At 39.0% G+C, this 22,274-nt stretch overlaps 1 protein-coding gene across 2 annotated transcripts; it reads right to left on the bottom strand.

The window, feature by feature from the left end:
* Positions 1-1,554: 1,554 nt before the first annotated feature.
* On the bottom strand, positions 1,555-22,267 carry rbm27 (RNA binding motif protein 27). 2 transcript variants are annotated; one of them, XM_040032154.1, is made up of 21 exons: positions 22,080-22,266; positions 18,792-18,910; positions 17,447-17,574; positions 16,855-16,928; positions 15,934-16,139; positions 15,166-15,474; positions 14,208-14,435; positions 12,477-12,656; positions 11,409-11,555; positions 11,150-11,303; positions 10,526-10,679; positions 10,145-10,378; positions 9,913-10,044; positions 9,589-9,714; positions 9,338-9,412; positions 9,058-9,234; positions 7,740-7,844; positions 5,893-6,120; positions 5,606-5,689; positions 5,322-5,441; positions 1,555-4,367 (listed from the first exon to the last, which is right to left on the bottom strand). In XM_040032154.1, the coding sequence occupies exons 1-21, from the start codon at positions 22,136-22,138 to the stop codon at positions 4,263-4,265; spliced, it is 3,144 nt and encodes a 1,047-aa protein (XP_039888088.1). In that variant the 5' UTR covers positions 22,139-22,266; the 3' UTR covers positions 1,555-4,262. The 2 variants fall into 2 exon arrangements, with proteins under 2 accessions (XP_039888088.1, XP_039888089.1); XM_040032155.1 differs by lacking the exon at positions 12,477-12,656 and having other exon boundaries at positions 22,080-22,267.
* Between the last annotated feature and the right edge of the window lie 7 nt (positions 22,268-22,274).

Here is a 22,274-nt window from a genome sequence, read left to right on the forward strand (position 1 = left end):
TACTCTGAGGTCGCACAGTTAATTATCTGTTAGAATCAAACTACTTTTGCAATTAATAACTTGAAGTACACTTTTTCCGTATGATTTCAGTTTTTCATGTTATTTTGGAGGAATTTTTTGGCCCGCTCGACTTTACAGTGCTGCTTCAGTTCATTGACGGTTGTCGTTTGTTTATGCATGACTGTACAGTTGAGCTGACATCTGGACTTCGACTGGGCCGTTGCAGAATCTCACTTCTTTTTTTCTCAGCTGTTGTGCAAAGCTTTATCTGTTGGGCAGATGGCTTCACATTTTACTCTAGAATACTTTGGGATACAGAGAAGTGACTGCAAAGTACACAGACAGTTGGTATGCTGTTAATATGTTGTGCTTAATTTTTTGCATTATGGGCGCACACTCCACTTTTGTTTCCCCTGGTCAGAGGACTTTTTTTCCCCAGAAATCTTGTGGTTTGTTCAGATCCAATTTCTTGCAAAGCTAAGCCATGCTGCCATCTTCTTTTCAGAGAGAAGAGGCTTTCCCCTGGCAACCCTTCCAAAGAAGCCACACTTGTTCAGTCTTATTCTTAATTGTACTGTCATGAACTTTATTATTTAATATGCTGACTGAGGCCTGTAGAGTCTGAGATGTAGCTCGTGTTTTTTTGCAGCTTCTCTGCGTATTTCAGTCTGACCTTGGGATAAACTTGCTGGGACCTCCACTCCTGAGATTAGCAGCTATCTTGAATATTTTCCACTTGTGAATAATCATGTTGATGGCATGATGGACTTCAAAATGCTTGGAAATGACCCTATAACACTTCCCAGACTAGCATGGTGGCACGCACTGTTGCATTACAGGAAGAAGGTCGCGAGTTCGACCCCACAATCTGCCTGGGGCCTCCCTGTGTTTGTATGGGTTCTCTTCTGGCTTCCTCCCACAGTCCAAAGACATGCAATGGAGATAGGTTAACTGATGATTCTAAATAGCCCATCGGTGTGAATTATTGTCCATGTTTCTGTGTTAGCCCTGTGTCCGGCTGATGACCTGTCCAGGTTGCAGCCTGCCTCTCACCCTATGATAGCCGGGATAGGCTCGAGCTCCCCTACCCCCAATAAAAAGAGCTAAAATTTTGACCTAATAACACTTGGATAAATGTGAATACACACATAGAGTAGAATTTCAAAGTAGGTTCTACCATAAGGAAATTCAGTGTTATAAGGGGTTTAAGTGTCATTTGTGATATGCTTTTCTGACACTTGTACGTCATCAGTGCCTTCACCCCGAACTTTAAGCATAAATTGCAAAAAATGCCAGATGTAGCAAAACAAAATTGTCAGGTTTGATAAACGCACCATTTAAAAAAAGGTTAATGCACTCATGCATCAAAGTACTTAAAAGTATAAGGAAAAAATCTAATGGCTTTCAGTAATTCCACTGTTTAGTCATAACATTTGATGTGTTTTAAACACAGGTATAATCTTTAATGCTATGCCTAATTGTAAGTACTGATACTGCAGTGTGACTTATTTAATTACTGAGCACATGCAAGAAGAATGAGACCACACAAGAGAATAGGTTCATATTTTCTGGAATGCTTTTGCCTGGAAATCCCCCCCCTTGCCAATGCCGACATGTTTTCATTTTCTTTAACTTTTCTTTTCCGTCCCAAATCCAATTTATATTTATGTATGTTTTCTGTTTTTTTTTTCCCCCCCTCTTCTTCTTTTTTTTTTTTTTTTTTTTTTTTTTTTAAATGGCCTTATAAGCACCCAATTCCTCCATCTTTATTGGCAAAAGCAAACATGCTAGTAAATTAGAAATCCATTTTTACAAACAAAATACATGAAGAAAATACATCCACATCCTGCAAATATAAACAGTAACAAATCCAAAACTATTATCCAATAAACACTTTACATTTTTTTACACCATTGTGTGATAGTACAAAAAGTGGGAGACCTTCTCTGAATCCTCACTCACACAAAGCAAGAACCTCGCCAGTATAGGTTTCCCTTCAACCTGCCAGTGACCTCATTAAATTAAAAAAAAAAAAACATCACATGAGAAAATCATAATGAAGTACAAAGGGAAAAGCAACAGCCTCTCCTCTCTCACACACACATCATTCTGACGCTAATGCTGGAAGTAAAAACATCAGCTTTGGGACAATGAGGTCACTGGCAGGAGGCGTCTGAGTATCAGTCAACAGTCAGATATGCAATCCACACAAGAGCACTACCAACATTGTAGGTGGGAGGAAGATCTGCACCCTTTTAGATGCGGTGCCAGCGTGCATTAGGGAGCAAAGAAAACCAATTGTAATCACTGACTGAATATATGACCATGCAGGCCAAAATGTGCATATTATTATATATATGTGCACATTTCTACACGCATGTCTTGTGTAAAGTCTGCACAGTAATAAGTTAAAGTCTTTCTTCTCCTATGGTGCTTCATTCAAACTGGATATGATCAGTTTAGCTGAGTTACGAAAAGCATAAATCAAACAAAACGTCATTAAGCTGCATGTAAATGTATCTGGTGGAAGGGACAGGACTAATTCTTTAACCAAATACATTTGTATGTGAGTTTTAATGGTTTTAGATTCCTCCCACCTTGAGGATTCTAAAATACAGTATATGGGGGGGAAAAAAAAAAAAAAAAAAAAAAAAAAAAGGCAAAACAGAAAATAAAAATATTTATCATGAACTCACACACTGTGGTTTTACTCACAGAGTGGCTTCGGAGCACAGTTTGACGATATTCAGATAGAGGCAAAGCTGCACTTAAGCTAAATCAATGTTGTTACGGGCATGACTCAGTGTCTTTCAGAGTGTTTTCCACAGCTCGGAGCAGCTCTTATATTTCGTAAACAAACAAACAAACAAAAGCCTACTTAAATGACAAGTTTAGTCAAATAACAATATGAACTGGTTGAACTGAAAATACAAAATTCTTGCGACTAAAGCAGAGATACTAAGCTCTCCTGCTCAACATTTTCTACCTGATACAACCTCATCAGTCGTTAAAACAAAAAAAAAGGGAAAAAAAACAAAACAAAAAAATATTAAACTTAGAAAAAAAACAAAACAGTAATTTCTCTTTCAAGCATTTACAAAATTTACAAAAGTAAATCACGTCCTGTAAAAACTCAGCAATCCGCTGACTGTGTAAGGCAAAGAAATTATTTATATATCCTTTTTTTTTCTTTTTAAGCATTACATTCAAACACCTGTCTATGGATCTCACATTTTTGAAATGGGTGATCTGATCTTTGTCCCGTCAGGGCCTCTGAATGACCAAGCGACAGAAGAAAACAAGTGAAAATGTTACGCACTCTTAGCAGATGAACATTACAACATGTGTTTGGGTGTGTATTTACACAGAGTGGCACTGGACAACTGAGTGAGCAACAAAATACAAGTGTGTGGGGGCGATTTTTCCCCCAAACATGACTACATGACTGTATGTGAAGTGCATGGAAGTTTGTAAACATTGATTGTGGGTTTTTTTTATTGCACTGGTATCCTACTGTACCTGCACTGGCTGTATGGCCACGGTACAGCATCTCTATGGGTCTGTCTGTTTATTAGGAACGCCAACATGCATGTGCACTGGCAAATATTCATACCAGCACACATTTAGGGGAAAAGAAAGACGCAATCCTTTAACACGTTGGGCTTTACCACATCAAAACTATGAGCGAAGTGAAAACTGTACCATACTTTGCCAATATCGGTACGGCACAGTGCATTTATGCAGTGTGGAAAAAGAATAAATAAATTTCTCTGTGGTAGCGGCAGAGAACGTTCTGTTGGTGATGGAATGGCTGTCCCTGAACGGAGGACAAGATTCTACAAAAACTGGTGAGAAAAAGAGCTTAAATACAGTATGTATAAAAATACCTATTCACAGTCGACACAAATGTTGTGCATTACTGATATTGTCCATCTGGTAAGCACACAGAAACTTACATAAGTTTTTCTAGCTATAAGAACAACTAAACATGTATCTTTCTCAGCAAAAGTGAGATGTTTTAAACAACTGTTTAGTTGAGGGATACAAAAAACTGTTGACCATCTACACTTCTTTTCATGTACAATAAAGTAAAGACGTTTTTTTCTTTTACTTTGATTAGAGTCTAAAATTACTTTGAAAATACTGGAAAGGGAGAAAAAAAAAAAAGCGAGTTCCTTTACATCAATTTTAATCTGCGTGGGAGTGGGAGTGGGAGACCACTGATTCTGCCGGAGAGCAGTTAATGATAATGACGAATGTCATTATCGCCTCCAAGATCGACTCTCGTACTCATCGTCTTCATCGTCATCCTCTTCCTCCTCCTCTTCTTCCTCTTCCTCCCCAGGTAAATAAGAGCTAGCTTCCTTCTGTAGAAATAAATACCATGTTAGCATTTATATTTATGCTTTTTCTGGAAACTTTAAGTCAGCTTTCCTCCTGGCAACATGCATGTTTAGAACACAGCAAACAGAAAGTGATTCAAAGTGTAGCAGAGGGAAATTATTTAGTCTGATATTAGCTATTTTTAATAATATTGTAACAAATAAAAAATGTTAGGTAACTGTTTAAAAAAAAAAAAAAAAAAAAAAAACAATCCAAAAATATACTGGAATATCAGATTTTAAAATCACCAAATATTGGTACTGGTCTTAAAAATCCTATAGTGGTCAGATTGCCTGCTTCTGATATTTCTTATGCTTTAGATTTAGACATCCTCCATTCTATTGGTTAGCCATCGGTGAATCCACCATGACAGGTGACCTGCTGATCAGTCTCAGGAAATTAATCCTAAACTCTGCCAGTCAAACTAGTCTGTAGACCTGTCCAGAAATCTGTCTGTTTCAGCTCCTGTGATAAAACGTGACGAGCATGAAGTGGCTATAAGTAGATCTGCAGTCAGAGGAAATCTGACCACAAACCTAAGCACCACAAATTTCTACCTGTGCACAGACACATTTTCAGAATGGCAACCGTACCTTTAAAAACAAAAGTTACATATAAGAAATGGCACAACCTCAAAGGAGGAAACAAACCCCTTAAATAAATACAGCATAAGGATTTCACCTGACAGTAATGCAGTTTTACTCATGGGGCTAAGATGCTCTTAGTACTGAGAGGCTAGCACTCCTTTTCCTTTGGGAGCTGCTGTTAAAAATTAACAAGCAGCAGAAAGAAATAACCAAGTAAAATTTTGTGAATGTAACTAAAAACTTCAAAAGTTTCCCCAACTCAGATTTTCAAGTTGTGTCGTACACAACGCCCTTTCCTTAATTTGTTTTAGTTACTGGGAAAACATGAAGCTGTGTGTGTATTTGTCATACCGCACTGTCCTCATCTTTAGCCTCCTCTTCCTCTGGCTCCGTTGTAACAGAGGGCGTCTTGGGCTTGTACCAGGAAATCTGCAGAACACGACCTTTGAACTTAGCTCCCTGGTTTGCTGCCTAGAACACCAAAGAGAGGTACAGCTCTTTTAGATGCTATACTGGAGTATTTTAATTATTTTAATTTATTAATTTATTCTATTATTATTAGAAGAGGATTAGAGGAAAAGCAGCAAGATTAAGAGAACATGTAGCCCATACACATTTGGAGCCATGTGACTTACATTCTCTGCTTCACTCCGTGTCTTAAAGGTCATGACGACACTGTTGGCGTCTTGGTCACGGAGATCCTCGATTTCACCAAATTTCTAGGTTTAAAAATATCAGTTGGCCAATCAGGATATAGTTATACACATCAAAACATTTATGACTTATCACAGGGAAAATGATTCACTTAACATATCTAAAAGATATAAGAGGGAATAAAGTGGTATTTATTACTACAGTTTTTATTACTTAGCAATAACATCGTGCTGTATTACTGGAGGGAGAGATCCTGCCATATTCTTACCACAAAGTGCGGCATTAGCTCTTCTTTTTCCTCCTGAGTGACCCCTAAAATAGCCAGGGCTCTGGGTCTGTGATCAACCACCATACGGTTCACAGCCCCGCCGCGCGCCATCATTTCCCGGTTTCGACTCCGGCCACGGCCCACGTGCATTGCACCAGGATCTGGGCCCAGCTTTCCTCGGCCGCGACCTCGACCTGCTGGAGGCCAGATCAAACCCAAACGTGTTGCCTAAAGGAGGACAGAAAGGGCGGTTGACTGGACGCTGTTTGATTTCAGTACACAATTACACACCACTGTGTGTCTAATTTATATATTGAATAACTTTAAAAAAAAGTTTATGGAAAAATACAAAAACAACAACAAAAAGGAGCAGGCCATCACAACCCTTCAGAGCTGAAACATTTTCTACACACCCTTACTCTCTCACTTTCTGCCCTTTACCACTAGTTGTCACTCCTCCATTTTTAAAAACATCTCCTTCCTTCTCAGACACTCCACAAGCTCACAACCACTCTCCCTTTAATTGTCATCCTGCGATTTTCTTACAAGGACCAGTGTCTCAAACTTTAATGAGGCGCAGCTCCATCAGTGTAGGACGTGTGTCTTATTTGGCTTCGTTAGCAGATGTTCCTCTGGGCTTGCTTAAGTGGCTGCAGTTTAATGTGCAGAAGGCGGGCTGAGTTTAGATGGATGGGGGATGCATATCCATTTTTAAACAACTAGCCAATTTAAGACCCTGGGGTTAAAGGAAAAAAAATGCAAAGCAGGTTGTTGCTAACAAAAGCTATGTTGTTGTTAGCCTGATCTTAAGCCACAGCCGTCTGCGTGCACAGCAAATTTAGAGGATAAAGAAGACTCCAAACAAAACTGCAATACTAATTACCTCAAGAAAAGCCACCAATTCAGTAGATAAGTGTGTGTAAGTCTACCTCCTTACACGTTGATGGAGTGTAGTAATAAAATGCTGTTTAATCTGATGTGTCAAAACCCCGAGGGGACTACAAAGCAAGCATCTGGAGGAGTGCGTCTGGCAACTACTGGAGCCGACTAAGATAACAGTACAGAGGTAAACTGAAAATTTACCATAAAACTCTTTTTTTTTTTTTTCCTTTTTCATTACTGAATACAATTCAAGTTTATTTATATAAGGCCAGTTCACAAAAACAGTCGCCTCAAGGCAATTATGCTGCAAGGTAAAGACCTTGTGACGATAGTGTGCAAACCACAACAGTCAGTTGGTCCCCTATGAGTAGCGATTGGGGTAAGCGGGAAAGAGAAACTCCCTTTTAACAGGAAGGAAGCAATAGGTCATTTACATCTTGTGTAGGTGTCTTGTGGTATCACCAAGATGTTCGCATCAGATTCATTAGGACTCTTACGAAGCTTCGAGCTGAGCGAATAACACTAAACACAGCGGATCTGGAGCTTGTGCAGAAACTGCAGGATCAGGTTCCAGTTATCACAGAGTCAAATAAAACAAACAGAACATAGATGGTTTTAAAAAAAAAAAAAAAAACCCTTTCTGCCTGACACGTCTGACAGAACACAAATAAACTAATGAATTTAATATATTATTTGATTTATTTTATTGGTGGACAGATACCATCTCTTTCCACCCCTTGCAGAACAGGCTGCGACTATAATCTCATCTGCACACTTCCTCTAAGGCATTTCTTGGTATCACATCCTCTAATTCAGTTCTCAACGAAAGTGTTGATGATGCAAGATGCTGTCAATGATTAACTTTGTGTCTGTTTCTATCCATGTGTATTTTCTGTGCGTGTGTGTGTGAGAATGTGTGAATGTGTGTGTGTGTGTGTGAGAGAGACAGAGAGAGAGAGTATTACCTCCACCTGTAGCTGCCCCAGTTTTCTTTTGAGGTCTGTTGTATCCTCTCCAGAGCTCATCTTCTTGTGAAAGTCCAGCTCAGCATCTAGCAGCTCCTTGTGGGCCTGATCGCATGTCATAGAAAAGAAATTTGTTTACTTAATCCAGAGAAGCAATTAAATACACAAATATCAACTTGTGTTTACAAATAAAGGAGGGGGGGGGGGGGGGGGGGGGGGAGCGTGCTTGTTGGTCTAACAAGGTCAATCAAGACAAAACTGTGCGAATCGAAATTGTGATAAAAAAAAAACAAAAAACAAAACTTTATTCCTATGCACCCAATATTCAAACAGATCCTCTACTTCTGTCCTGTACAAAACCAACATTTACTTTTTGATCTTTTTTCAGTTTTTGCAAACCTAAGATTAGTGTAAGAACAGTTTCTTTCAATATGGATTAAAAGATAAGCATTCCTTGGAATTTCCAGGAAAAATAACAACCCCCCCCAAAAAGAACCAATTTTTTTTCATTGCATTCAGACTAAAAAGGACCCAATCCCAGGTATAGGAACTCATATAGGAACTCAACATCACACAGCTGAAATTTGAAAAGGGCCTAGGACTAGGACACAACTAAATGCAAAGAGGAGAAAACGAATGTGAAAACAGCAAAGATTTGTTGAGGCTGAGCGGTTATTGGTTATTCACTTGGTATATAGGACAGCCTGTGTGCATATATCCTGTATATACGTAAATGTCTATACCTTGTGGCCAAGTAGTTTTAGAGCCTTTAGAGAATGTTTTTTGACACATTTTGGTTTAACATCAGTGGAATCCTACGCACTCTCACCAACCCCCCCCCCTTGATGCGGTCAGCACACTCGAGGCAAGCTGTCTAACCCTAAAAAGAAGAAAGAAATGTACTCCCCCTTCCCTTTACCAGTGGCTCAGAGATATTATATAGTTCTTAAACTTAGAAAACACACAGCAAATATTTTTAAGATATTATAAATTGAGATCTGGAGGTTCTTTCTTTCTACTGCTTAATAAAGACCCCATAAATACCTTAATACACCAGCATCTAAGGTTTAGAGTACAAAAAATGTATATAAAAAAATTTAAACTCATAAACATCTACCTACTATACAGTTTGCAGTATGCAGTTTTATTCTTCATATAAAAATGTTTTTTATGTGAAGAAACGCCTTTTTAAAAAGGACCTGTGAAGTGTGAAAAAAGGCAAATAAACAACTCTACCAATGTGTGATATAATTTTCGGCCTAAGTTTCCCGCCCCTACTCTCAGTTACGTACAAAGACAAAAAGGAAGCCAAACTTACATCAGTCTTGGTTTTGGGCTGGCTGTGGTTAGTTTTGGCGCTTGAGACCTGGGAGGCAAGGTTCATTTCATTCTGGAGCTGGGTGATCTTTTCCGTTAGTTCTTTCAGCGTTTTCATGATGTTGGCCCTCTCTTCAGGTTTCATGCCTCGGTTTTTCTCCAGCCGACTTATCAGCGCCTGGAAGGGCATGAAAAACGGTATCAGAAAGAACGTTGACAGTACACTGGAGAAAAAGAGGAAGGATTACAGATAAGAATAGTTTCAATGTTAAATGTCTTACTTTCTGACACTCAATCTGTTTCTCTAACATCTCCTGTTTCTTCTTTCTCATGTCTTGCTGGAGTTTTAGTGCCTCCTAAAGGAGGGGAAAAAGAAAAAGGGAATCAAAAACATTCACTGAGATGAAAAACCCCCCAAACAGTTTTCTCTCTCAGTGGTAGCCTTCTTAGCTGTGGCTCCTGAGAGAAGGAAATTGCTTAGCTCTGCTATTCTTTTAATGGTCAAAATGCGTAACCAATTTAAGCAACGTGCCTGCTTTTTCTTGAGAGCTTCATGTGCTTCCAGTGCTTTTCCCGTTTTCCCAAGGCTCTTTGAGGAAGACTTGGTGGCTGTGGAAGTGTAGTGTCCCTTCAGGGTGTTTGTAGTAGCAGGCACCACCTAAGGAGAAAGGTGGAGGGGCAAAAAAAGGAAATTAATATATAATTAATTTCTTTACAAATACAATTTTAGCTAACAAACACACATAAATCACTGTGAAAATGTTGTAACACACGTGCCATCATAATATTATACTTTTGTATATTATATAATATCCACTTTGCCTGATATTGTCTGCAAGATAAACTTAAAACATACAGCAGCCGTGTCCGTGTTTGGATTCAGGTTGTCCGACTTGGCATTTGTCGTGGCCCCAGCTGTTGCAGACAGATGATGCTTGGGTACAGTCTTGTTCAACACATAAGCAGCTGGATTGTGCTGCTTGATCCCCTGCAGATAAAACGAGTGAGGGTAAATCAATGGATATTTAAAAAAAAATATATAAAATTGTCATCAAAGGATTCTCAATGTCTCCGCTGTTAATACCAACTTTATGCATGTTGCTGTGCTGCAGCCCCTGGTTGGGCACTGACCCGGCAACCTGGCTCCCTGAGCTCTGCTCCTGCTGCTGAAGGCCTGTGGCATTAGCACCAAGCTCGCGGTGCCAGTACACGCGGATAAAGCGGTTGTTAAGGACCGCTTCTGTGCTGGATATGGCTCGTCTGGCTTCTTCATTCTTTGTGTACTGGATCAATGCTGCCTCTGGGTCTCCGCCAAACACAACCTGGATTGAGAGTGCACGTGCAAGTCCGTAAATGTTTTGAATTCATTCTCCTGCAGGCCTAATCTCTATGAACTTTGTTGGGAGCACTCATTAAAAAAAAAAAAAGCAAAACAACAACAACAACAAACAAAACTGGATGCATTTTACCTGTATATTGACGATGGTTCCAAACTTGCTGAAGTGCTCGTTGAGTTTGGTGATGTTGTTGAGCTCGCGCGGGATCCTGCGCACCTCCAACTTTGTGTTCACGTAAAAAGTCCTCTTGGGAAAAGCACCCTTATGCTGGTTGTTGAAGCTCGGCCTAAAAAGAACATTTCAGTGCTAACATCACTAATTTGGTAGTTTTGTTTTCATAAAAAAAAAAAAATAAATGAAGGAAAAAAGCAGATGAGTTAATCAAAATTTAGCGATGATTGATGATCTGGGATTCAAGTTTTGGCCATATTATGGTTTTATTTACAGAAGACTACTTCCAACCTACAACCTGTATGACAGTTTAAATGTACTCCAAGTAGAGGTGGTGCAAAGAAATCCTCATGACTGGGATGCTTGTATCTACCTGCTTACAACTGAGACAACACTTGCTGCTGACCTGACTCACCTCACCTTAAAACAAAGCTCCTTAGCAGTAATAAGTAATGGGGTGAGGCACCAATTTGATTACATTTCAGCTGGCTACCGTACTCCAATTTCTTCACAGAAAACAAAACACTGTGCAGAATAAACGACATCCTAAATCAAATATGTACATTTTTTTCTTTAATCTCTTACTTTTCCATCCAGGGTTTTTTAGGTGCTGGCCCTTCAGCTGTACTGGGTCCCATGGTCCTCTTCCTGCTGTCCTGCTCTGTGTTGAAACGGGACACGTTACTTCCAGGAGTGCTGGGTGCAGTAGCTGGCTCTGTCTGGATCACTATGTTGGCAGCTAGAAGATACGCAAGAATTCAAATCAGTGTGAGAAGGTCAATTTCCCAGGATCAGGTTGAATTAAAAAAAAAAAAAAAAAAAACACTGTAAAAGAGGTTGTTACCTCTGGAGCCTTGACCTTCACTGGAGGTGAGGCCAATGAGGTTGGAGCGTTGAGTCTGCACCCGGGGAATAAACTGACGATATGGGTTACGTCCTGCTACAGTCAGGCCTGGAGATTCTGGGTTGTAGCCTTCTGCATCGTAGTTGTCTAATGTGTAAAAGTGAACAGACGCACATACCGTTAGGGGGGGGAATATGAAAAAATGTAAAAATATGAAAAAGTGAATGCAAGCAAACATATTAATAAAAAAGAATCTTTGACTTTAAATGTAACCACTGAATATGTAGCAACCCGTGACATGAGTTTAACATGTAGTCCAGGATAAAGACACATTTTAAAATTGAAAATTTATGAACAAAACCTACAAAATGCGAGTAATAAAAATTACAGTTATTGTAAGTGCGCAAAATAACCCAGCAAGAAACAAACAAAGATAAAAATTAACAACCAAGATGATGCTTTTCATTCTTATCTACATTTGTGACACACAAGTGCAAAATTATCAGAAAGAGGCCCTTCACGGCAGTTGTGGTAACAGATCACAAACCCAAAGTTTGCAAATACCAAATAGACCAATTTCTTTTTAGTTCTTTAAAGTCTTTTAAAGAGTCTGTAACTGAAACCCTCATGTGCATAATCATAGCAGGAAGCACTCAACTAAATGAGTCACGACAAAATTTCCCAGAGATGCTTGGTTTTTTTGTTTTTAGGTTAATACACAGCGCTACCTTCTGGTCCACAACTGTTACTGCAGGCTCAAGAAACACATGCCAATTGTGCACACAAACACACATGGCATACAACAACTACTTAACAGTGACAGGAAACAGAAACAGAACCAAAAAGTGTTTTTGTTTTAAATAACCCTTACCATCCGAGTTATTTTAGATATTTAGTAAACTAACCTTTATTATACTGTAACTATTAAAGCACACAGAAATGAGAAGTAAAAAATAACAACTCAACAACATAAACACACTAAAAGGAACACCCAAATAAAAAGCAACACAGCAAAATCTCTTCCAAATGCACAGTCCCAATCTGAAAAGCAAAAGCAGCCCTGCTTACATTCAGACTGGACATATTGGGGACGAAGAGACACAGATGAGGTCGAGGAAGGAGGTGGAGGAGGAGGAGGAGGAAGTGTAGGAGGTCGGCCCACACCAGGCGGTCCGACGGGAGGAGAAGAAGTGATTGCAGATTGGTGGTTGGGGGTATCAATCCCACTGGTTGCTATCAGTGGGGGTCCTGAGGGAGACACAAGCCCAAGCTGATATCTCAGGTACAAAAGGTCATTATAGTTAACTACAACTAAAAGCTAAAACTAGATGCGAAAGAAAATAAATTAGTCAATTAAATGAAAACTAAAAACTAGATTAAACAAAAAAGAAAGTTAAAACCAACTAAAATTATTTTGTGAACTGGGAAAATTAAAATGAAATAAAATAGAGTCGATATAACAACAAAAACTAAATGTAGCGATAAAACTAATAAATGAGAAAAATCAACTCTGGAAACTAAATGAAACTCAACTGAAATCAAAACCAAAAAATCAAAATGAAATAAAAATTACCAAAAAAAAAGTAAGAAAATGACAAAATGCAAAATTGCAATGACTCTATAGTATATTACATGTATAGTATTAAAGAAGTATTTCAGTGAAAATCTGACTGCTTTAATATAAAAGCAGATGCACCGGGAAACTGCGGCGTCTTCTCGATAGATTTGCTTAAACTTTATGACACACTATCCATTTATCAAGTGGAAGATAGAAATCTCATAACTTTAACAGCCTTAAAAAGTAGCTGAAACAATAAAAGCCTATCAGGTCAAATGTTTCAGTCATCACCCCCCATGTTTGAAATATATTTTAAAAAAGGCAAAATATATATATATTTTTTTTTATGTACTGTTTATGATCAATGGGCGGCTATCTACTGTGTAGCACGTCTGGTCTAAACGTATGTAGATACATAAGATTTTTGAGCTTTGGATTTAAATACAGCTTTTTAAATCATCATGATGATTTGCAAAAACAAAACACAGCCAGTGTGAAACTGATCGGCAATAGTGCAACTCAAAGGCAGGAAGATTGCACAGGTTGATTTCTTCCCTTGAGCAATTCAACAAAAACTCTTTACAACTGAGCACGTTGTCAAGTCGGGCAAGTGTTTTCTCACACTCACACACACACACACACACACACACACACACACACACACACACACACACACACACACACACACACACAATATTGAAGACAACTGCTTTTCTACACACCAGAGTGGTGACATCTCATTTCAATATACCGTTCATTTGAATCTTTACATATTTAAAACCTCTGGTGTCGTCAAATCAGCCATCAGAGTAACGAGTACAGTGTCACATTACTGAGGCCACGATGTCTTACATGTGACCTGCTACACTTTCAACAAACATCTCCATATTAGTTAGCTGGATTTTGTTGTGAGTGGGGACAAAATTGTTTCTAAATGAAAACGATTTATGATTTAATCCTACTTCTATTATATTAAAGAGATGTTTGTTAGCTCTCAAAAATTGGGGAAACTCATGCAAAAATATCTTCATAAATCAATGATACTACAGGCCAAAGGAAAGGTATGTATATTGTGACCAGACTAAAAAAGGAAAGTGGAAGAACAACGCGTCTCACACAAAACCAAATGTTTGAGAGAGGAACACGGTTCTTCTGGCTTTACTATTTTGTAGATGCAAATTGTAAAACTTCGCAATATGATGAAGCTCAAACTGATGGATTAGAGGAGCATTAATACTCACCTGTCATAGGGAAAACACCTGGTGGTGGTGGCTGGCCATAGGGTGGCATAGAAGGCATCCTGAGGGAGGGAGGTGGTTCAGTGATGGGGGGCATGGGCAGCCCGGCGGGTGGCAGAATAGGTGGGGGTGGGAACGGAATAATATTTGGTAGATTGACATCGTCGACTATGAGGGGGTCACTGCCGTGATCATAGAGACAATGGTCACCACGGACACAAAATCCTTTTTCTGTGTGAGGGAGAGAAGCGATTATTCATAAATATCGTACACAACATGGAGTTTATATAAACTGCTGCTTTACAGTCACAAAACACACATGCACACACACGCATTAATAAAGCCAAACAAACAAAAAGACCCCACACACAATAACATAAAAAATTCATGGGAATTAAACAAAATGAATAAACATCTGAGTTTAAAGCAGCTAAGTCACACAGTTCATGTATTTACACCAAAGCCTCATTAAGGAACTGGGTCCCAAGTGGCTGTGTTTGAGCACTGTGACAGAAAGCAGTGTACTTCAGGGACAGTGGGTAAGTTTAAACTCTCCTGAGCCTCAGTGTAGAGGGGAGTGAGAGGGAACCAGCTTGCTTTTCTACCTTTCACTGGGGACAAGAGGATGAGTGCTAAGCAGTGGTCATTAGTGAAGAGACCAAACAAGGCACAGAAGCCTCAGGGGAAGAAAAAGGTAGTGTTTAAACTAGAGACTTGAGCAAACTGTACAACAGCCGTCATAAACTTAACATTTCCTTTAAATCTCATCAAAAAGCTCCAGTGTTACTCTGATCCCCTTTGAAATGCACAGAAAACATCTCCCTAATGCTACTGGGCTGTAGCAGATAAAAGGCCCTCAGATGGAAAAATAAAAAATAAAATAAAAGACACACAGACACACGAAATGACAGAAAGAAGGAATCAAAGGAATTGAGAACAGGATGATTAACTCTGCTCCTACCATCGTAATCCCTGCAGCGCTGTTTGAGTGAAGCAGCCTTGCTGAAAGGTTTGCAAACACCATCTTGCCTCGTTCCGTAGTAGCTAGACCAGCTGTCTGTAGTGCTGTCGGGCAAGTGAGCCGGTGTTGCTACCGGTACACCCCCAGCTCCTGAAGACGAGGAGGAAGAGGAAAAGGGATGCAGAGGTGTGTGTAAGGGCAGGAGAGGTGGCGGGTGCTGCTGCTGCTGCTGCTGCTGAGAGCCGGATGTGGTGGAAGAGTTGTATCCGTCAGTGTCCTTCCTTTCTGCCTCAAACTTTGACTTGAAGTCTGTTGAAAACAAGTAAATCACATAAATCATTGTGTACTGTATCATAGCTGACTTTTAAAAGCACTACATTAAATAATAGATTACAAAAAGAGAGAGACTTGTAATGACAAAGATGAGCAGATTAACCTTGGTGGTAAGAAGACCAATCCCAACCCATGTTGTTGAACCCCCAGTGATAGGACTGCAAAGCTGTCCACATTCTCCCTTCCTTTCTACCAACTCCCAGCAACACTGTCCAACAATCCGACAGGAATAAAAACGAGAGTTGGCTACATCCGTAATTTCTACAAGTCTTCTCATCTAAAGCGCCTCACACCAGCATGTCTCCAACAGCACGTCACTGTCACTAATGCACCGTTTAGCAGTGCTGACGAGAGATTCAGGAGCTTCTTCGCGCCTCAATCTTTGTTCCCCTGTGCTGTTGTTGTTATTGGTTGTGGGAGGGGGGACTTTCTCACCTCTGCCTCCTCTGTGCTCCCTATCCCTGCTCTTTCCACGACTGCCGCTCCTGCTCCGGCTGCGGCTCCTGCTGTAGCTTCTCCCGCGGGGGCTGCCCCTGCGCCGCTCGTGGCGCTCACGCTCCCGGTGGGAGTCGCTGCCGCTTTTCCCGTGCCGATCAAAGTCACGGCGCTTGCGCTCGTCTCGCCTCCTCTCATCGCGGTTCCTGTGTGGATGATGAGAAGTTAGAGGCGTTGCTGATTTCAAATGTATAAATCACACAGGAATACTTCGCAGGTTTTCAGACACGAATGTGGGTCTTCTTATAACAAATGAAGACGCAAGGATCATTTCTTTCTGTATGTCTTTAACATAACATGAACCCTGAAATAATGATCTTTGTTTGAGAGAAGTACGCTTTTATCTGAAACAAGTTATTAGGGAAAGGCTTAATTACCTTTGTTTTATGTGTGCACAATCCCATTAAGTCCCCAAATGGGCTGTTTGTGTTAAAACTATTGGGAAGTGCTTAGTTTCATTAACAGAAGCTTTTCACAGCAGAAGCTCAAGAAATTAAAATAAAGTAAAAAAATAAATAAATTAATGACAACTTAATTTCTAAAAATATGCAGAAAATGCTAAATTAGAACCTGCATATTAAAGACGTAACTCTTTTCAAATTACGTTAATCATCGTATATCAGTGAATGAACTCTCCCATCTGCACCCAACACTAGATATGCCACAGCCAAGGGACACATTAGTGGACACGAGGGCCTAATCAAGCCAAAAGCAGGACTCGGAGGGTTGGAAATATAGCTGCTTGGTAAGATCGCTATACAACTACACAACATCAATATGTACTAAACAGTTCAACAAGAGCGTCCTACCTGCAAATGTTTTAGCTGCTTATAAAGACAAAGTTAAATGCAAGCCGTATACCTGGACTCATTGAAGTCAGAGCGATTTCTCAGAGGACTTCTCCTTCGCCTGTTCTCTTCCTCGGGTGTTTCAGCCTTGAGGGGAAAAAACAAAATAAACAAAACAAAAAACATCAGCTATAATATAACTTTAAAACTTAGGCTACGTCCACAAATACATGGGTATTTTTGAAAACGCAGCTTTTTCTATGCGTTTGGGCCTTTCTTTCACACGCGTTTCTTCCAGAAGAATGGCGAGATAATTTTCACAGGTCGAGGACTTCACTTTGGCTCTTTGTGAGCTACTTCTGCGTTTACATGTGGACGGAGATAATTTTTCAAAACTGCACGTGTGGACGAGATATTTTTTAATTTTTTTTAAATGAAAATGAGAAATCTCAGTTTACAAAACTACCCATGTACGTGTGGACGTAGCCTTAATAAACAAAAAGGCATTCAAAATAAGTGATTTTATCAAAAGCTTTGATTTCAAATTGAAATGCCCATTCCAACAAAACCACTCAACCAGTTTAAAAAAATAGTGTGTGTGTGTGTTTGTGTGTGTGCGTGCACACTCATTTTCAAAAGGCGAGCTATTCAATTTCAGGGTGTACCTCAACAACTTCAGCCTTGATTGCAGGCAGTTTAATCTCCTCTTTGGGAGTTTCCTTGGCAGCAGGATTTCCCAGGTAGTTCTTGGTCGTCAAACATTCAAAAAGCTTATCAACAAATCCCACCGTCTCTGCAAGGACAAAATTAATCACGAGAACATATTAAAAACTGCATGCAGTTTTCAGTCTTGTGAAAAAGGGCCAAAAGTCTAAAAACATAACACACACATAAAAAATAACACATATGAACACTGCATCCATGAAATGTGGGAAAGCTACCTGATTAAAAAAATGTAACATTAAAAAATTCTAAAGTGATCCAGGAGACATATGTAATAACCATCAACATGTTTTCCAACTAAATTAAACCCCTAAACTAATTTTAATAGTGTAGAGCTAAAAATAAAGAGACTGAATCAGGACACATCACACTGGATACAGAGTCACTATCAAACGATGCAACACTCCCTCTGGTGGCCACATGTGGGGTCCACAAATGGCATCCACGAGGAAGATAGCATTGCTAATGTTCCAATTCAAATTTAAGACACTATACATTTCATTGTATTCTGCCTGCCTCACTATATTTATACAGGTGATATTTCATTAACATGGCCTGTTACAGAATGCAGGCTACATAAGTGTGACTGTTAATGGGTAATACATATGAGTTCTGGGGGCTGAAAAGCAGTTTGTGTTGCAGAAATGTTGAGCCTGTTTATCTGACATTCTTCCAAAGCAAATCTTTCAAAAATCCCAAGTAATGGCTAACATTATCAGTTTAATTGAAGCCAAGACGACACATCAATTGGATCAAATGCTTCTGATCAACTTATTTCCATATTGGTCATTTTCTAGCCTCAATCAAGTTTTTTAACATTGTTAAGACAAAGAGCCTGTTTTACTATATCAAACAAGTTGCATAATTTCAATATTATTTATGATAACCACATGTATTCCATGTTTGAGCTACTTAAACTATATAGTACAGTCTTGGTGGCATATGAGGGGAAAAAAGAAAACGAAATCCCCTCTGCAGGGGTACTGCATTTTTTGTATGCAGGAAAAAAACTTCTGATCTTTCTAAACTTAGCAACTAATTTTTAATAATCAGTTTAGTCACTGACCTCGACAATGCCACCAGGTCTGATTCCCAAAGGATTTGTGACCTAACTGCAAAGCCTCTATTGTCTGATATGTGTAAGGGGAGTACGAATAAATCCCTTGTTAGCTTAATGATGGAGCAAAAGTTTTTCCTCCACCTTAACCAGGAAGAGCTGCAAAATGTCAAAATTGCCTGCTGACACATTAGCAGAAAAGCTTTATATAAACAAAATAAAATGTATACCTTTTTGTAGGAAGACATCAAGCTGATCAGCACAAAGTGCTTTCAGTTCCTTCTCTGGTTTGTCCTTCTTCACAAGAGCAACTACATAGTTGGCTAATGCAGAGGGGTCAGCATCACATCTGCAGATTAAAATGTATTTATTAAAACATATCTATCTATCTATAGACACACACTCATTCATATATCTAATAAGAAAAAACTGTTAAAACTGAGAGAAATGTTTTAGTTGAACCAACTGAAATATAATGCATATCAAATTCATTTACATATCTATGTATGCAAAGCGTAAAATTCAAAGGGGGACAGATCATTGCCACAAAACTTAAACAATCCACCAAATGCATAAAGTAAAAGAAAGGTTATTATTCATATAGGAAAGAAAGGAGTACAGGTTTCCATGCTAGCATTTCTTAACATTGGTAATATAGCTTAAAATTTAATTATGATTACAACTAAGTTTGATGACCATTCTTTGAAAACTGCACATTCTTTGAAAACTCTGATGTGCTACAATGCATGCAATGTAGGGGTTTTTGAGCATGTGAAAGAAATGACATAGGGCAGTGACTATGTCTGAAGTGTCGTTGTGGTTTGGCTTTTTACACAAGCGTTGCAATTCACTGTGTTACAGCTGGTCACTCTGGTCACCCTTTCTGTGGGCATAAAGAAAATGCTCAGATGTTCCTGCAAAGTAAGCTAAATGTCAAGACAAAATGAGGGACATGTCAAGGTGTGTCTGTCTAACTTACTGCTAGCTTTTCAAATAAAATAATAAAAAAAAAAGCTCAGTGTTATCTACACTGTTTTTAACCTTTGCTTACCCAGGAAAATGTGACTCTTGAGATTAAAAATATATTTTACAAGAGTGTCCTGGCCAAGACAGACAGCTGTAAAATCAACCAAGTTCCATAAACTAGTAACACACAAATGAATGCAGAAAATAATACATAAATTAAGTACAGGAAAACAAAAGTGATACAAAATAAAATACAAAAACAAAATATGTAAGCTTCAGAGCCCATAAAGCGTAAAACACGATCATTATCGTCTTATGCTCACTGGTATACAGTTTTGCTGCAGTTTGCATCATGTGCTCACAATAGTTACAGTTTAGCCATCAAACCTATTTTATTCTTTTAAACTGAGCCAATGGTTGAGTTTGTTTGACATGTTTGAAACATTACAGTCTCCTAGGGAAACGATGTATGCATCTTAACTAGATGGCTTCTTCTGCAGTTACGACCGCTGTCTTCTTAAGAGTAATTTGTATTTATGCAAACTGACAGGATGAATTTGTTATACTTCACTGCAAAATGCAAGTAAAAGTCTGCGGCTGGTTTTCAGTATCAAAGTTATCAGACATATAGCACTGGACCAATGCATTATGAAGCTCAATAAATCAATTAACAGCAGAGTAATCTTTGCAGTTTGAGCACAAATGCCTTTTTAAAATTTAATATAAAGCCTGGTAAAACGATTTCAGTGTGTTTACCTGCACTTTTTCAAAATAATTTATGAGTTTAAAAGTTTAAATGTTCCACTTACACAACATTTGCTTTTTTAAACTTAAAAAATAGAAATCAAGCTACCGTAAAAGATCTCCGAGACTGTCAGCTATGGAACTACTGGAACCGAACCCCCCCCCCCCCCCCCCCAAAAAAAAAGCCTTGACAAAAACACTTCCTAACAAGTTCAAGTAGGGCTGTGCGATATGAACAAAATCTCATATCCCGATATAAGAATTCTATCGTCGATAACGATATAAATCACAAAAATGTAACGTTTTCTGTAAATTCTATGAATCTCGGGCAGCTCGACTTGCGGGAAGTGTTTCCAGCTGCGCGTCATGTAGCCGGAGTCGAGTGTTTTAACCGATGCATGAAACTATACATTTTTAGACATAAGTTGTAAAGGCCGCCGTTTTCTTTGTGAGGATTTATTAGACAACGTGCTGCGGGGAAAAGCCTGTTCTAACGTTTGAGTCTAAGGTTTATTTTTTTAGCACCTGGCGGCTCTTTTTTAATTCTCATCCGTAAATAATCTGCTCTTTCACGTGATTCAGTTTATTTTGAAAAGTCTCAACAGGATCTTGAGCTTTATTGTGAAAGGTTTATGTGGAACATAGACAACCACAACGCATAAAAACAGGCGCTTGTCCATCTGTAGTGTGGTTATATAAAATATAAGAGAAAAAGAGAACTTTAAGAAATTAATATAGCCACTACAGTGACCATCAAAACGATGAAAATATATTGCCGTAAACAATTTATTTTGCGACACCACGAAACAAACGATAGCGTAAAATGAAACGATAGACGTTTTTATATCGTCATCCGATATATATGGTTATACCGAACAGCCCTAAGTTCAAGCAACAAGCTGCTAGTAGTTAATTAACTGCTGACTCACTAAAGCTACAGTCAAATTTGACCCTTAACTACAGGATCATTGACCATGGAAATTCCCAATGATTAATAATTACCAACAATATAAATGTAATAACAATGTGAATGAAACTATGCCTACTTGAACTCCAGCCTTTAGTTAAAGCAGCTTAAATACGCCTCACTTTGGCTCTGCAAGGACTTTTTCTCCCCTATGCAAAAAACTCCTTATTTTTAGAGGATGAACCTCGGACACACAACGATAATATTGTGGAGTTACTCCATTAGTTGATTAAACAGTGACTGTGTGTTGTCCCAACAGCACAAAAAAAGAGGGGGAGGGGGGTAACTTAAATCCTTTAATGCACTCCATTACCCATTTGAGCTCGTCAACATATTTAAAAGAATTTTAGGATCTCGCGTTAGCAAAACAGAGAGAAAGCGTAACGCTTACAAAACATGTGTTACTATGGAAACTCCAAAGGCAAAGTATTTGTGTGCATTTAACTATGAAATATGTCGAGCTAATAGCTACAGTTTTAATTAGTAACTTTTCCCAGAGATACAACAGCTGTTTTAGGCAAGAGGGGCTACACGTTGAAGGCTAGGAGCTTGCTACAGAACTGTGATAAAGTTACACTACCGTGCGCCAACTGCGTTCTTAACTACCATAGTGTCAGAATGCAAGAATTCGCAGTGCATCAAACGCAAGCAAACTCACTACATCATGCACAATCATTACTAATGAAAAGTAAAAGTGCCTCTCTGTGCTTCGAAAGGCCAACAAGCGATGGTTAGCTACTCGTGCAAGAATCTGCCATTGATGCCAGGCTAACCCAGCGGCTAGCAGGCTAAAGCAGCTACGTAGCATGCACGCTAAATGTCATTTCATTTCAATACTCACATCGGCTCCAGGAGCTTTGCCAGCCACGATTTCAAGGCTTCAACATTTTCTATGATCATTGTGAGAAGGACTACAATACTGTCTACAAAAAGAAAGAGCGTTTTGACAACCCTACTTTCATCGTCTATAAATTTATAAGCTTTAAGGCCTTCTGTCTCTCTTCACAGGCAGGTCGTACAAAATATTTTACGGCAT

The sequence above is a fragment of the Simochromis diagramma genome, unplaced genomic scaffold (assembly GCF_900408965.1).
Source record: "Simochromis diagramma unplaced genomic scaffold, fSimDia1.1 OVJJ01000216.1, whole genome shotgun sequence".
NCBI lineage: Eukaryota > Metazoa > Chordata > Actinopteri > Cichliformes > Cichlidae > Simochromis > Simochromis diagramma.